This window comes from Vanacampus margaritifer, chromosome 4 (genome assembly GCF_051991255.1).
Source record: "Vanacampus margaritifer isolate UIUO_Vmar chromosome 4, RoL_Vmar_1.0, whole genome shotgun sequence".
NCBI lineage: Eukaryota > Metazoa > Chordata > Actinopteri > Syngnathiformes > Syngnathidae > Vanacampus > Vanacampus margaritifer.
The window spans coordinates 20,909,033-20,924,678 of record NC_135435.1 but is presented as its reverse complement, the minus strand read 5'-3'; the positions used below and the strand labels follow the sequence as shown (position 1 = coordinate 20,924,678).

The following is a 15,646-nucleotide window of genomic DNA, read 5'->3' as shown; positions in this document are numbered from 1 at the left end:
CATAAAAGTTGTATTTTACTGCATTTATATGGGCAATTATGACCTATTGTATTTTGAATCCACTTCTACTGAATTTCTTGAAGTAACAGCTTTTTTTTAATTTTTATATTAGGTGATTCATTCGTAAGTTATTTAGATTTCTCCCCTCAATCATCTTTATTAATCGATGTACATGTGCATACAATGAAATGGAAAAAAACAAAAGTAAAACTAGTATAAGCGAACCAAAACAAGTCAAATGATTCAGATTCGAATTATAAGCCTTCGTAAATGTTATTAAGCAAATTATTACACAGACACGAAAATGTACAGAAGATACTTATTCCATATGTTTAGTGGCCGACGACATTGAGAGGGGACGTCGATCTCTTATGATGACGTAGTGACAAGGCGCACGCACAAGACAGGAGCCTCCCCCTCAGCTTGGCTGCAGCTCGGCGAAACAAACATGACGATGTTGACAATTACGTTGTTTTTAATGGAGCACTCCTAAGCAGCGTACGATACAACGCGCCGGTTGGATATTGTATATGAGATTCCGGGGAACTGTAAGTGAAAGTTTAATACGTGTTCCATATACCTTTTCTTGAAGCGTAGAATGATTAGCAAAGTAGCTAATGTTAGCAAACTTGGAAGCTAGTGTTAGCATAACGTTAGCCATGCGAATAGCTCGAATTCAATATCGTTTAGCTTGGAGCTTGGAAACTCAATTGTTTTCTTTTAAGGAAATGTAAATAAATGAGCTATACATGTTTTAAGGCGGAGGGTTTGATGCAGAAATAAGCATGCAAGTCTAGGTCGTCGTGCTAACAGGTAAACGTCTCACCTGTTTAACGTCATTCTCAACATTCCTTGCACAATACGTAGATCATCAGAATGAGCCTTTCGTCAATGTAGTTACTAATTTCAGTGAATTTAGCGGAACTCCTGAGTGTGACTACCCTTTTTTAACGAACTTTATGTACTCTTCAAAGGTCTCGAACGGGGACAGACCACAGTTTTAACGAGTGGAGAGAACGCTTGGAGCAGAAATGCCTCTGCTGTTTCTGGAGAGGTTCCCTTGGCCCAGTCTGCAGACCTACACGGCGTTGACAGTGGTTCTGCTGGCGGGCAGCATCTTCAGCGCCTACACCACTGTAACCGATCCCGGCTTTGGGTCTTTGGAAACGGATGAATCCCCAACGCCCACTGATGTGGATCTTGAACACTTGAATAATGATATTAGTAACACAGAACTGGTTACCACTGTCTTGTGGTATCTGTTGACAGACAGCCTATTTGTATGGGTGAGCTTCTTTTTTTTCCCTTCTTTTTTTAAATTCTAAGAACAATGGCACGACTATGATCCAGAGACATCAAATAGTTTTCATTGCGGGTCACGCTCTAGTTATGACTATGATTCCTGGTACTGAAATGATACCACAGTAAAAGCAGCGGAATAATAGCTGTTAAAGCAACTTCATTTCTTTGGTACTTTTAATAATTATATAATAGGACTGCCAGTAATTAATATTTAATTAATTGATTAATCTGTTGATTATGTTAAGTGGTAAATCAGATAAATGTTTTAATTTCCACCCCTTTTTTAAAAACAAGACATTCTTTCAAATTAACAGTGCAGATGACATAAATTATGCTTTCGTTACTGATTTGGTCCATAACACGGGCTAAAAACGTTGCTCATTGGTTTCCAGAGTAAGCACAATTATTTTATTTAATTCAACACAAAGATAATCAGTCTGCACTCTGCTGTCATGGAGAACATCTGAAATGGGAGAATATTTGCTATTGATAAGCTGAAATTTGGGGGATTTGGTTGTTAAAAAGATATCTAAAAGATAACCAAAAATAATTATTTTGAAAATGTATTAGTTATACACTAAATCATTGCGCCTCTAATTTCATCTATTAGGACACTAATTAGGAGTCTTTTGATAAAGTAAAACATAAATTACATTTGAATACAAAATAAAAAAAATTTAAACCCAAAAGTATAGGTTCTTAAAAACGGTTCTTAAACATCACGTAGTGCCGTTTTTGCCGACAAGGTACTGTGGTACTTTTTCGGTACCGGTACATAATGCTAACTAACTAACTAACTAACTAACTAACTAACTAACTAACTAACACTAGTTGCTTTAACTTTGAAACTGCATTAATACGTAATAGCTTGTAAATGCTCTGCCAAATATCACGGTTCGTTATGTATCTTAGTTTTAAGTTTACGGTTTCCCTATGTTTAGTGAACAAAATACAAAAGACACAGTTTGAACAATGTGAATTAAGCTATAAGAAAACACTGGCTGTTGCTCGAATTGCATTTATATTGTGCTTTACATTATTATTATTTTTTTAAACATGTAGCTAGCCTTGACGTTTGTTGGCTAGAAGTGTTTGTTTACAGACTGGGCTTGTGGTTTGAGCAAGTTCCACTTTTTCTCCCTTACCTAATATGTACTGTTTGGGAACCTTTATCATTGCCCCATCATATGGCTCCTGAATTTGGTTATTGTTCTCATGGCCATTTTGTAGGCGAAATTAAGGAAATATTTGTCAAACTTTATACAACGTTGTGGAAGTGCCGGATATATCTCACAGGCCGTTAATAATTTAAAAGTTAATGTGCCTGCTTTTCCTCTTCTCTTTGTAGGTGCTTGTGAACACATTCTGTTGCTCATTAATGTTAATAGCAAAAATGATCCAGTACGTGGTGTTTGGCCCTCTCAGAGTCAGTGAGAAACAGGTGAGTTTAACATTTAAATACCCATAGCAAACATGAGTGTTTCTAATGATCTTTTAACTTGAACTCCCCCAGCACCTAAAAGACAAGTTCTGGAACTTCATCTTCTACAAGTTTATATTCATCTTTGGCGTGCTGAACGTACAGACAGTGGAGGAAGTGGTCATGTGGTGTCTGTGGTTCTCTGCACTGGTCTTTCTTCACCTCATGGTGCAGCTCTGCAAGGACCGATTTGAATATGTAAGTTTTTATTGAGCACACACTTTTTTTTTTTTTTGCATACTTAGTTGTACTACAGAAACCCAAAGACAAAACCAACATCTCCTGACAAAGAAACCAAAGGTCAATGTACTGTATGTACTAATACCAGCAAATGACAAATGAACAAATATGTGAGACAAGCATATTGACTAACTGATAAAAATGCAGTAAAACCTTTATTAACTGTACAGACAACGTTTAGTGTTACAGTTTAACATTATTTACCATCATACAAGTACAAGTGTAAATTAACGAGTCTATGAATGCATCCGAAACAAAAAATACTTAATTTAAACAACCTCTTCATATCAAAGACATCACTGACGCACTTCATAGCTCGTTTTAAGATAAATATCACACCCACATAAAATGATATCAAACTCTAGTTTAATGTACAATAATATAAAATAAGATCACAAGTGTCAAGCATGTCATAGCCAGCCAGTTTGACAACATAAACAGAGGTTATCTATTTCTGCTGGCTGAAATTTATTCTATTGAGGTGCACTGACTGCATGTTTGATATATGTGATGTTGCATCATCCACAACTGTCCATTTTTTAGGCATTTCTTTCCCCCAAATTTTTGAATTTTACGAGCTCTTAAGTATATGTGGAGGTTTCTACGACATCTCAAGATGAGTACGACTCCACAGGCATCATATGATACTTTGTTTTTCGCCACATGATACAAGAGTGTGTTACACTGTAGCAAGGGGAAATGTATCAGGGACCTAACAGGCTGTGACATTCTGATGCTATTTATAGTACTAAGGGGGTCCATCTCAGGCCTTACAGGGACCTCTGTGTGTCTTTTAGATGAAGATCTTTGACTACAATATTTTGTTCTGGCTTCTTCAAGCTACTGTTTGTGCTTGTCGTTCTCAATACACAGAAAGCTCTGTGGAAGTCTGTAAAAATGTTCAAACTTCGAGGGCAAACAAAATCCCTTCTTTAAGCAGGCTCTGTTCACTTGAATAGGAGCTCAGGTGCGGGTTGTTTCAAATGAGCTCCAAGTGGTCACTGTCTGCATTGTTTGTAAACTCAACTGAGGGTCAGTTCACCTGAGCGCCAAGCAGTCTTGGTCCACTTGTTTTTGAACTCGGGTAGAGTTTGGTTCACTTATGCTCCAAGTAGTCAGTCTGCTACGATGTGAACTGAACACTGCAGACGGAGACCAGCTTTAAATTGACAGCAAAGCAGAGGGAAATCGCAAATGTAGTACAAAAAATCAACAAGTGACAGAATTATCATCATCATCATCATCATCATGTTCTCGGACAACTTGTAAATTGAGCACAATACATCGCACTGTATAATATACCTTAAAAAAAAGTATGTAAGCTAACAGACACCATTTTTGTTTGGCAAATGTGTGTAGCAAGGGCCAATCCACCTTTAACTCTCCTTGTCATTATTTGTTGTTGCAGCTGTCCTTCTCGCCCTCCACTCCCATGAACAGCCATGTGCGAGTCATGTGTCTACTGGTCTCCCTCCTGCTGGACTGCTGTGGTCTGGCAGTGGTCTGTGGTCTGCTGGGGGCATCCTACGGAATGCACACCCTTTCTTTCATGGCCGCAGAGGTAAATGTTTTGATATGTATTATTTTTGCTTGTTTGAAGCAGTCTGATATGCTTGATATGTTTATCTGTCTACTTTTGCCTTCAGTGTCTGATGGTGACTGTTCGCACAGGACACGTCATCATGCGGTAAGTCCTTTTAAAGCCTCCTTAAGGCAGTAATGCACGTGCGTACACCAGTTCAGCATGCGCTTGTGATGCCTCTGCAGATTTAGATTGGGGTTAGCGGAGGTTAATCAAAGCAAGACGAATTGTTTTCCTCGAAGTCTCATAACAGCATTTTTGCTCCACAGAGGCTGGATTATAAGGCGCACCTGACTATAAGCCGCGGTTGCTAAATTTGGGGACTACTTGAGTTTGTTACAGATATAAGCCGCACCCGACTGTAAGCCACAGGTGTTTTAATGTTCCGCTACTTTATTTTCCATAATGAGGGCGCAAATTTGCTCTGCCTGACTCGCTTGCGCGTTCTCTATAGTGCGCCCTCTTGTGAGCTGATGGATAAGCCGCACCTTTGTATTAGCCGCAGGGTCGAATGCAAGTGAAAAAAGTAGCGGTTTATAGTCCAGAAATTACTGTAATTAGAAAAGCCCTGTAGTCAAAATCAGTCTCACAGAGGCGCTTTTTCCAAGTATTGAGCCGACACTTAGTTGATGTCCTTTTATTTCTTTGCGTTCTTTGTTTTATTCCTTTTTCTTTTCTTTACTTTTTTTTTTTTAAATAAAAAAAATGCTATTTTCTTTAACAAAAACAGCACATCATTGGGAAATATTTAATGTATGCATAAATTGAGTTATGAGCTTGGTCATGCAACATATTAAACTACTGTATGTTTTTTTTTTTTACCACTTGATTTAGATATGAGTAGTTAAGAGTGGATGTCATGACTAGATTTACAAAGTAGTTTGAATGGCCCTATATCATGACTTTTCTTGTTTGTCTCTTTGTTCTTTTGTAGTTACTCCATCCACCTGTGGGACCTGAACCACCCAGGAACATGGGAGAGTAAAGGAACCTATGTCTATTACACAGACTTCATCATGGAGTTGGCAATGCTCTTTCTAGATCTCATGCATCACATTCATATGCTGGTGAGTGGAAATGAATAGGCCAACCTGCTTCGACCTCATCCTCCTGTAATGTTTAACTTCCTTAAACATTTTTTTTTCAGCTTTTTGGTAACATCTGGCTGTCTATGGCAAGCTTGGTCATCTTTATGCAGCTGCGATATCTCTTCCACGAGGTCCAGCGACGCATCCGCAGACATAAGAACTACCTTCGTGTCATCAACAACATGGAGGCCAGGTGAAAATAAATCAATATTGATTAGAGTATCATTTTTTATTTATTTTTAAAGTTTTCTTTTTCTTTTAACATGCTTATAATTTTCTACACACTCTCATACAGATTTGCAGTTGCCACTGCCGAGGAGCTGGCAGCGAATGACGACGATTGTGCCATTTGCTGGGATGCTATGGTGACAGCACGCAAGCTTCCGTGTGGTCATCTCTTCCACAAGTGAGATTGATTTTTAAATGTTCCTACAGTTCATCCTGACCTGACATCCCTCCAAAAGCGTCTTTTCTGAAATGCATTCTTCCGATGGACAAACGGCCTATCTGAGTTTGTGTCTGTGTGTGTTCTTTATTATTTATTTATTTATTTATTCCAGCTCTTGCTTGCGCTCTTGGCTGGAGCAGGACACCTCGTGCCCCACTTGCCGCACATCCCTCAACATCAACGGGGAAGGCGAGCAGGCGGGAGGCCAGCAGCAGGGTGCCCGCACAGAGGACAACGTCGGTCCCGCCGGAGCCGCTGCAGAGCCGAGACCGCACATCAATCAGCACAATCACTTCTTCCACTTCGATGGTCTGCCTCCACGCACAACCTTGCGGTTTCCACACTGTGTGCTAGGTGGCCACTTTAATTGGGCATTCTCTTACAGGCTCACGTATTGCCAGCTGGTTGCCCAGTTTCTCAGTAGAGGTGATGCACACCACCAACATCTTAGGGATTGCTCAGGCTAACAACTCTCAACTGACAGCCATGGTAAGTTTTTCTTTTTTTTCTTCTTCTTCTTTTTTTTTTAAACGAATAACACCATTGTCATTGTGGGAGATGTGGTGATAGTTGTTGTGTCCCACCTCTGGATACAACCTTGACTTACAAGTGACCCGACTTACAAACTGTCGCTTGGTCACAAGTGCTAGCTATGATGGCAGAGAACTTCATACTAAGCAGCAGTTTGTCAGATAGTGAACAAGTCTTTGCTGGCTACCAGCTGCTTGTTGTCACCAAATAAATCAATGCATTTTAACAAATGCAATCACACATTGTGTATTTAACAAAATCACATTAACTTTGTCTGCTAGCTTCATGCTAACACACAATGAAAAATGCTTTTAATGGGCTAATGAAACTAACATTAATGAAGCGGACAACTAATTGGAGACAGCATATACAACACTGTTCTTTATATTCTGTCAAAAACTACATTTTAGAAGCTTGTTTGCAGTGTTTTTTTTTATAAAGTATAATATTGTACACAGTAAAAATTTTAACACAGTGCAAAAAATTTGGTTGGTGTTTTTTGAGGCGCTGGAATGGATTAATGACATTTCCATTCATTTCAATGGTAACATGATTTGTGTTTCATATTTTGAGTTACAAGTGTGGTCACGGAAGGTATTAAACTTGTATGTCAAGGCTCATGTCATTGTCATCATATCTTATATATCTTTCAAAGACACCAAGGTATACAATTTTTTGGGGTCACAACCCCCTTTCACACAGCCTGTAAAAACACTGTTGTTGTTCCATATAAACAATATCAATACCATAATGTATTTTTTGTAGGTATTGTCAGAGGCTCGGCGCTGCCTGTGTCTAAGGCTATTCAAATTTGCCAGTATGGGGCTGTGAAATTTAATTTGCCTCTCCAGCCAGTCATGTTGAAAGCAAAAATTGCAGCCTGAGCATGTTGCACCAGATGCCAATACCAATTTATTGAGTTAATTATCTAATTGCGGGATGCTGGGTTCTGCATAAAAGGTACAGGTGAATAAATGCCAGTGCTTAGGTTTAGTGTTGGCAAGTGTAGTTTCTATAAATTTGCGTATATGTCACAAGTAGTCATTTTCTATTCCTTCTGTGGTCTTTTTTTTAATGCCTATTGCATTGTGATTCCTGTTGTACCTGCGTGCCATCAGGCCCATCAGATTCAGGAGATGTTCCCTCAGGTGCCCTCCTACCTGGTTATGCAAGACCTTCAACTAACCCGCTCTGTGGAAGTCACCACTGACAACATCCTGGAGGGACGCATCCAGGTGCCTTTCCCTCCACCCGCACAGGTCTGTCGGCTGTCAAATTTGAAGTATCCTCACTTGGCACTTGCATGCTATCGCTGAGGAGTAGGACTCAATAAGTGTTTTTTTTCCCTTCTTCCTACTCCCTTTTGAACATGTTAATTGTGCTTAACAATCACTACTGACTACTTTCTCTTCTTTCAACTTTTTTTTTTTTTTAAACTCTGTACTACAATATCTTCTGCTACTTGCTTATATGGTCGATAAAACAATCAAGCTATAACATTTATACCATGAGTGGGCAAAGTTTTGTACTGAAGGGCCACATTTGATTTGGAACAGACAGATGGACCATATGGACCATATCAGTAAATGTTCTGTAAAATGTTCATTTTTTTTATTCATCAACCTTTTGTTTAATTTTTTTACTAAAAATAAATTCAAAATTGTTCAATTTATATTGGCAGCCTAACAATTATTGTTGGCCTAATTGCCCAAGTCATTTTGAACTTTTTTAGGAAAACAAATAAGCACAATCTATTTGCCTCAATTCAACCTTTATGAATTATTATAACCGGATAACCGAGAATCTACACAGACATAATGAAAAAACACATTTTAGCAAGCACATTGGTATTTGTTGTTGTTGTTGCGCTAAGTGAAAAAATGACATGGGCATCTCCTGTATGCCATTAGACTGACCATATGTAAAATAGAGTCGTTATTGCGTATCACGAGACATTGCGGCAGGTAGCTTGCAGGCCATACTTTGACCACTCCTTGTCGTGTAATTGCTTGAGTCGAACATGACAAGTGTCGATGTGTTTGCAGGCCATTGAGCGCGGAGCGTTGCAGGTGAATCCTGCACTCGACGAGCAGGCGGGGCCCAGCGGAGCCACCGCCACCGCTGACGAGGGCCCCAGCGAGCCCGAGAACACGGAAGCCCGAGGTGGTCGCTTCTCTAAGTCAGCTGAGGAGAGGCAGACAATGTTAAGGCAGCGGAAAGAGGATCTCATCCAGCAGGCGCGCAGGTACAGTAGCACCTCTAAGCCGGGGGCGGGCAAGCTTACCTGTTTTGCTGATGAATGATTATGGTTGCATTACTACTTGCAGGAGATACCTGACCAGGAGTCCAGAGGAGCGGGCTGATGATGTTTCCGGCCTGGAGGATGTGGAGGAATCTTTCTCAGTTATAGAATCGACAACACTGAGGCGTCGATCCACGGCGTCAGCCGCGGAGAGACGCATGCAACAGGATGCCGAGCCCTGAAAATCCAGCTTCAAACTTCAGCATCCACCGCAAAGGCATGACCTGATGACAGTGTTTTTACCTCCTCCCCCTCATGATGTACAGTACAATCGTCGGGCGCCGTTACTTATTCAAAAGGCCGGACTATCGAGACGGGCCTCGGCATCACCAATTGCAGCTAGACTACTGGGAGCGTTGTGTATGCCAATGCTCTTTGCGTACGTGCCACACGTTGTAAGCAGCAGCTTGAGCAGGCAGGAAGCTACAATGTAGTTGGGCTGCTGGCTGAGAAAGCCTAAGAGCATGCGTTGCATTCGGAGAAACCAAGTCTTTGAAGAGCGGTTTGTTTTTTTTGGTTTTTCCTTTTAGGATTCTGATGTTTTCTTTTGGAAAAAACAAACAAACAGAAAACGTGATGTGTTGCTGTGTAATTTTATGGCTTTCAACTGTGAACTGCAGTAAGTGTAGGCAAAACATATTTTTTGTTTGCTTCTTACCTTTGTGTAAGAGAATGTCACTTTAGTGTTTTTCAGTCAGGACATGAATGTTTTTAATGCTGCAAACAGAAGTCTTGACGTGACAGCAGTGTATCATTTCCAGTCGTTATTTAACCAGCAAGGGGAGTATAGTGTACATTATTCTGGTTCCTAATATTCTTCTCTTGTAAGCTACAAACGGGAAGTATTGTGTTTTGTATAGGTGCATTGGGTTTCCTTCCTTGAACTACTCTCTGTTGCTAATTTATTTTCCAACGAGTATTGGCATCCCATGTCTGTTATGGTGTTATTTTTCAATATGAAAAGGTTATATGTAAGCGTTTTACCTTTGTCTATTCATATGGGGGGGATAATCCTACCAGCAAGCAACATAATCATCAATCACTAACATTTGTTAATGTGGAGATATTAGAGTGCAACAAGATATATGCACGAGTTTTGCCACGCCTCTTCTAAATGCTGACATGGGATGCTATTTCATCACTATTTGAGGGGATGTTTGGGGTGTAATTTGGATTGTTCAAAACAGGAAGTATGGGATGTTTGGGGTGTGATTTGGATTGTTGAAAACAGGAAGTATTTGTTTTTTTTATTTTCACTTATTTAATTAAAACTTAAGTTTCTAAATTTATAGCGAAGAGACAGATTTTGGACTGAACGTTACCAGTGTAATGTGCCTACAAATCAAGATGGTTCCCTCATGGGTCATTTGTGTAAATGATAATCTATTTTTTTTTTTGTAATGTAAAATACAGTATACAGAATACGTACTCAATAAAAAGAAGAGTGGCTGCAGCTTTTTATTCTTTTTAGCAAAAATAATGTAACTGTTTGTTATTCTGAAGAGTGTACAATACAGTATCTATAATAAGCTCAACATGAAAAGCTAACCAAGTATGTACGCTGTGTATTTGTTGTTTGGACGTTATTGCTATATAACTACACTATCTTACTGAGAGTTTTCCTTATTTGGCTACTACTGTACACTTTTAATCACACTCAACAGAAAAAAAGCACATTGTTAAATGAATATAATTTATGATTAAGTCAATTATCACGTATATGTTTGCATATAATTCTACTTTTGAATTGGACGTTACTGTTTACAAAGACTCCAATATGGGAACAGTGTTTTATTTATTTATATCCATGAAAGATTTGTTTTTAATATATCATACAAATATTTACTCCACTCTACTTTTAGGTACACAGGCTTCGCGGCTACACTGTGACATGTGAGTCATTCAACTTACTATAGTACTGAAAGTGTCCGTTGTAATGACTGGTGTGCGTTTCATAAATCATTAAAGTGTTGCTATCGAAAGCACAAGCACACAAGAAACCTTATTTTCGCCCATTTTTAATTTAGGACACGTCCAAGAACCCGTTGTTGAAAGACGTCATCGGGGCGCGCCCATTACAACCGGGAACTTTGCCACGTCACAGCGTGTCAGACGCAAACACCCACCGCGGTGGTGTGGCTGAGGCCATTCAAAAATATGCTTCATTTCGAAAGCGAATTGTGTTGCTTGACTTGCCGGATAACTTGTCGAAGACTTTAACTACGAAGCTACCATAATTCACCTCGGAATTTCCACTCTGTCGTCTGTTCTTGCTTGCTGTTTACCGGTAAGTACTTTAGCTAGCCAGCTAAGCGCTTAGCATATAGAATTGTCTAAAATTAAATAAGTGTAGTCAACTGGAGTGACAGTTTTGCTTTTTGTAACTACTATTTAGCGTCAAACTTGGACTGCTTTCATGGTTTCTTGTTAAACATTGCAACGAGAGTTTTACTATTAACATCAACGCGTCACATTTGGATTTATTTATTTTTTGATTGAATAAACACGGTCACACTAGGTAAGGGAAACAAAATGGACTTTGAACACATTTGACGTTTAAGCAACTCTAATAAAAAATTAAACCCATCCCTCCTGAGGATTTTATTGTCCAGAGTTTATCGGAATGTGTTTGACAGGTAAAGATTACGTCCAGTAACACCTAATATCAGTTTTTGAGCATGATTTATATTAGGGTGTTTGTATTTTATCTTGCTGGCGTGTGACTAATGTCTAGTTGCAGTCTGTGTAACTAATGAACGACTGCAGTATGAAGTTTATGTTGTTATGACAACTTCCGTCAATAGGTGAATGTTTCCTAGTGTTGAATGAGCCCTTTGTGGGATGGGCTCATAGCGCAGTTAGTCCAGTATCCTGTTCTGGGCTGAGACCTGGGCCGGATCCCGTAAAGACAAATAGGATTTTATGACTCATGATGGTTTATTGTCAAGCACACTAGCTTGAAGTAGGAATAATTGTTCCAGGGACGTACTGCTCCCTCATTCAACCTTAACCCACATTTTTACCAGTCCGAGTATGAGTACAAAAGTATCATTACCCCTAATATATTGGTTTCTTTCTCCTTTATTATAATGTGAGAGCGAGAGAAACCCATTCCGAGTGATGGCATACAAGGTGCGATGACTACAATTTCAACAAATCGGCAGCGTCTTCATCAGTGGAGATTTAAATCATGTTCATTTGGTTCATCTACTAACTACTTCACATACGGCATGCAGACTGTGAAACAAGAGGGTATACAAATCTGGACCTCCTGTATGCCAATGTGAATGGGGCATTCGGCCCTTTTTCTCTCTCCCTCCTTTGGGGATTTGACCACAATTTACCGTTGAGACCAACAGGCCACGAGTGGAACAGCAAGGCGACCAACATAGGAGCTGTTTAGTCTAAAGACACAGAGGAAGTACTGCAGGTATGGCGGATTAGGCCCTTCAGCTACAGTTATTGTTTATAGAGCAATTTGCTAGCTTCCGTCACAGTTCTGTAGCAAATATTTGTTTTACGGTGTGGAGCCGCTTACCCCTAACCAAGCCTCATCAGTTGCCTCCTACGTGACTTGCTTGGTAGGGAGACAGCAGTCCTACTCTGCGTACTTGACAAGTGTCCCGGGTACTGCATGAGATGTTGAGAGGATTTAAGAAGGGAAGATGCATTATTACTTATTAATCAAAGTTAATGTAAATATGACTTTTTTTTGCCCCATGATTTAAAAGTTCCCATCTTTCCAAGTCATTTTGGTAACATACTAAAGTTTCTGTTTTGGTAATCTGTACCACTGTGTCGTTTATATCTTGCTACCTACTCAGATTATTCTTGGTGTAAATATGTTTGTAAAGTGACAAAAAAAGTCTTGTAAAAGTGCTTGAATTTTACTCCGGTAAAGGTATATGAACCCTTAACAGGCGGAGAATTTGTGTTTGACAGGTCAAGGTTCTACATGAAGTAAAACAAACATACTGTTTGAATGGGTGTGTATTCCCCGCGTGAGCTCATTTATATTCTTATGGGTTTCTTATGGGTTTCCCAGGCCGAGGTTGTGGAATGCTGCTGGACGAGACTCCCCTGTTCGATCCTTCATTGCTGCGGGAGTTAGAATGGAGTGACAACAGTGTCTCCTTCTCACCCCTCATCTCCCCCTCGAACCCGGGCGAAGGCTTGGTGCTCAGGCCCCTCTGCACTGCTGACTTCAACAGGGGTGAGTGGCACATTTGGTTTACCTACAAGTTCAAATCAAAATAGTCTCTCTTTTTAACTGGACATTACTTAACAAGTGTTTCCTTTCATATATGTGAATCCACCTATTCTGTTTTTGTGTTTAGGCTAAAGCCCCTTCTAATATAAAAGTACATTTTTGCACCATCTTGTAGCATCTAGGTGCCAAGGAACTACATAGAAGGGAGGGGGAGATAAAAAAAACTAGTACATTACTGCCATCTTGTGGTATCTATAGGAATTTCTAAACTATTTTTGGGAGTGCCGTCTAACGACCATACATACATGTATATATACCAGTAAGATTTTTTCCTTGCACAAGATGGCAGTTTAAAAAAAAAAAACAGCATAGAAGGAATAAGAGTGTAAAGTAACCAACCCGTTTCTGTTTTTTGTCTTTTAGGGTTCTTCAAGGTTCTATCTCAATTAACCGAGACAGGTGATGTCACCGCAGACCAGTTTATAAGTAAGTCAAAGTTACTTGACATAATTAAAATGGCAGGTGAGCAGTGTTACTAAAATGTATTTAAATTCATTCTACCTCTTTGTAAGCTCAATAATAATAAAAAAAAATGTTTTCATTTTTCTTTCAGAAAAATTTGAGCACATGAAAAAAACAGGGGACTACTACGTGGTGGTGGTGGAGGACACCAATCTTGGACAAATTGTTGCCACGGCCACCTTAATCACAGAGCACAAATTTATTCATTCTTGTGCAAAGGTCAGTTTATGTATTCCTTCATACTAATGCCTATGAGGAGGTGACCGAGGGTCCTGCAAGCTAATGCTGCATACTAGTGAACTTTTGAGCTGGAATGAGAACTATCTGCGCGGGTTTGTTTGCAGAGAGGCCGAGTGGAGGAGGTGGTCGTTAGTGATGTGTGCAGAGGTAAACAGCTGGGAAAACTGTGAGTACAACTCAGACGCTTTTGCTATCTCCACCGAAAAGTAGGTTACTTTTTTAAACAAAATTGTGTTTATCTAGAGTGTAAATTATTCCACTTTTTGTTGGGTGACCGACTGCATATTATATTTCTTGAAACAGTTGCCTCAACTCTAATAGATGCAGTCCTTTAATTAATCAGTGTCGTGATGTGCGCAATACCTCAAATAAGTGAATCCTGGTCCCCTTGTTTGTGTCTTGTCAAAAAATAAGCGCAGCACCTACAATGCATCCTTTTGCCTCCTCAGAACTAAACAAATAACATGTACGATGACTGATACCATGTTGCTGTGGATGTCTTTACCGCAGATAAACACCACACCTCTAGTAAATGCATCTTTTTATCCTTTGCGTTGTCTTTATGATTAAATATGCACCACGATTCAAATACGTTTAGGAAAGAAGGCTTTCCTTTATTTTGTATCGTCCCCTTGAACAAATGAGTGCACTCTATTGTCCTTCCCTCAGAGCTATCCTTTTTGGGTCGTCTCTTTGAATCAGTGCAACGTCTCTCATCTCATCTGGCGCACTCATTGTCAAATATCTCAAGTGACACATGCCTTTTAAGTGTTTTTCAGTTTGGACCCTTAAAAGTGCTTGTTTATGGGAAGAGGACTTTGTTTGACTTCCTCTAATTCCAGCCTGTCCATCTTTTGTCTCCCATAGGTTAATGTCCACACTAACGCTTCTCAGCAAAAAACTCAACTGCTATAAAATCACACTGGAATGTGCACCCAAAAACGTGGCTTTCTATCAAAAGTTTGGTTACGGGGCTTCCGAAGAGACTTACATGCAGTGTCGCTTTTCCCACTGAGGAACTCTGGACCTTGAACGTAACTTTTCACGCCACCCTCTTGACGTCAGCCAAAGAGTACATTGTGTTTTGGAGTGCGTCATTTAGAAACTTTGGGCCGTCCTTAATGGCGTCATCCTAACCTCTGAGCAGAAGTAAACAAAAACACATGTCGAAGACTCCCATCCGCCCCGCCTTTTTTAATTTTGGTAACCATGGCTACCTCACAGCAGTGGAGCTCTGAAGAAGGGATCATAAGTTATTGCAAATGTAATTTTTTTGTTACAGTGGTGACAGAAAATTGGAATGAAATCAGCCAGCCATTTACTGAAAACATCCAATAATTCATCAATAAATTGTTGTCAAAGGCAAGTAACCAAAGAACAATTCATAGAAAACTACTCAGTGCCGAAAAATGGCTTGCAATCTGTTGAGGGTAAATCCTACAGGAAAATCAGTATGTAAGACAACATAGGTTTGTATTATGAGTGTAAGAAATGTAATGTTTTATATTTGCTGCATTGATCACATTTTGTGATGGGTGACTGGTATGGATACACAAATGAGATTTGCAGATTCCTATTTAAGTGACTTTTTCTTAGTTGGGCAGTGGGAATGTATTTAATATAATTTATTGCCAAATATGTACAAAAGTAAATAAATCTGCAGTAAAATATAAAATAACCCAATCTGATTTCTTTTGCTTT

At 39.6% G+C, this 15,646-nt stretch overlaps 2 protein-coding genes across 3 annotated transcripts; both read left to right on the top strand.

The window, feature by feature from the left end:
- Positions 1-381: 381 nt before the first annotated feature.
- Positions 382-10,426, top strand: LOC144050234 (E3 ubiquitin-protein ligase AMFR-like). Its single transcript, XM_077563319.1, has 14 exons — positions 382-548; positions 975-1,286; positions 2,651-2,743; positions 2,816-2,980; positions 4,431-4,583; positions 4,669-4,709; positions 5,539-5,671; positions 5,752-5,885; positions 5,988-6,098; positions 6,253-6,449; positions 6,526-6,629; positions 7,790-7,930; positions 8,717-8,916; positions 8,999-10,426. Exons 2-14 carry the CDS (start codon positions 1,032-1,034, stop codon positions 9,153-9,155), a joined length of 1,884 nt encoding a protein of 627 aa, XP_077419445.1. The 5' UTR covers positions 382-548; positions 975-1,031; the 3' UTR covers positions 9,156-10,426.
- Positions 10,427-11,043: 617 nt separating this feature from the next.
- Positions 11,044-15,628, top strand: gnpnat1 (glucosamine-phosphate N-acetyltransferase 1). 2 transcript variants are annotated; one of them, XM_077563322.1, is made up of 7 exons: positions 11,044-11,260; positions 12,333-12,403; positions 13,019-13,186; positions 13,607-13,669; positions 13,797-13,924; positions 14,050-14,111; positions 14,813-15,628. In XM_077563322.1, the coding sequence occupies exons 3-7, from the start codon at positions 13,033-13,035 to the stop codon at positions 14,958-14,960; spliced, it is 555 nt and encodes a 184-aa protein (XP_077419448.1). In that variant the 5' UTR covers positions 11,044-11,260; positions 12,333-12,403; positions 13,019-13,032; the 3' UTR covers positions 14,961-15,628. The 2 variants fall into 2 exon arrangements, with proteins under 2 accessions (XP_077419448.1, XP_077419447.1); XM_077563321.1 differs by lacking the exon at positions 12,333-12,403 and having other exon boundaries at positions 11,048-11,260.
- Positions 15,629-15,646: the final 18 nt, after the last annotated feature.

What these genes read in the sequence shown, in the direction of transcription:
- LOC144050234 (XM_077563319.1), top strand. Translation starts at nt 1,032, where the DNA reads ATGCCTCTGCTGTTTCTGGAGAGGTTCCCTTGGCCCAGTCTGCAGACC. An exon ending in CAGACAGCCTATTTGTATGG is followed by an intron (nt 1,287 to 2,650) that starts GTGAGCTTCTTT and finishes TTCTCTTTGTAG; the next exon opens with GTGCTTGTGAACACATTCTG. An exon ending in TCAGAGTCAGTGAGAAACAG is followed by an intron (nt 2,744 to 2,815) that starts GTGAGTTTAACA and finishes GAACTCCCCCAG; the next exon opens with CACCTAAAAGACAAGTTCTG.
- gnpnat1 (XM_077563322.1), top strand. Translation starts at nt 13,033, where the DNA reads ATGCTGCTGGACGAGACTCCCCTGTTCGATCCTTCATTGCTGCGGGAG. An exon ending in CACCGCAGACCAGTTTATAA is followed by an intron (nt 13,670 to 13,796) that starts GTAAGTCAAAGT and finishes TTTTTCTTTCAG; the next exon opens with AAAAATTTGAGCACATGAAA. An exon ending in GGTAAACAGCTGGGAAAACT is followed by an intron (nt 14,112 to 14,812) that starts GTGAGTACAACT and finishes TGTCTCCCATAG; the next exon opens with GTTAATGTCCACACTAACGC.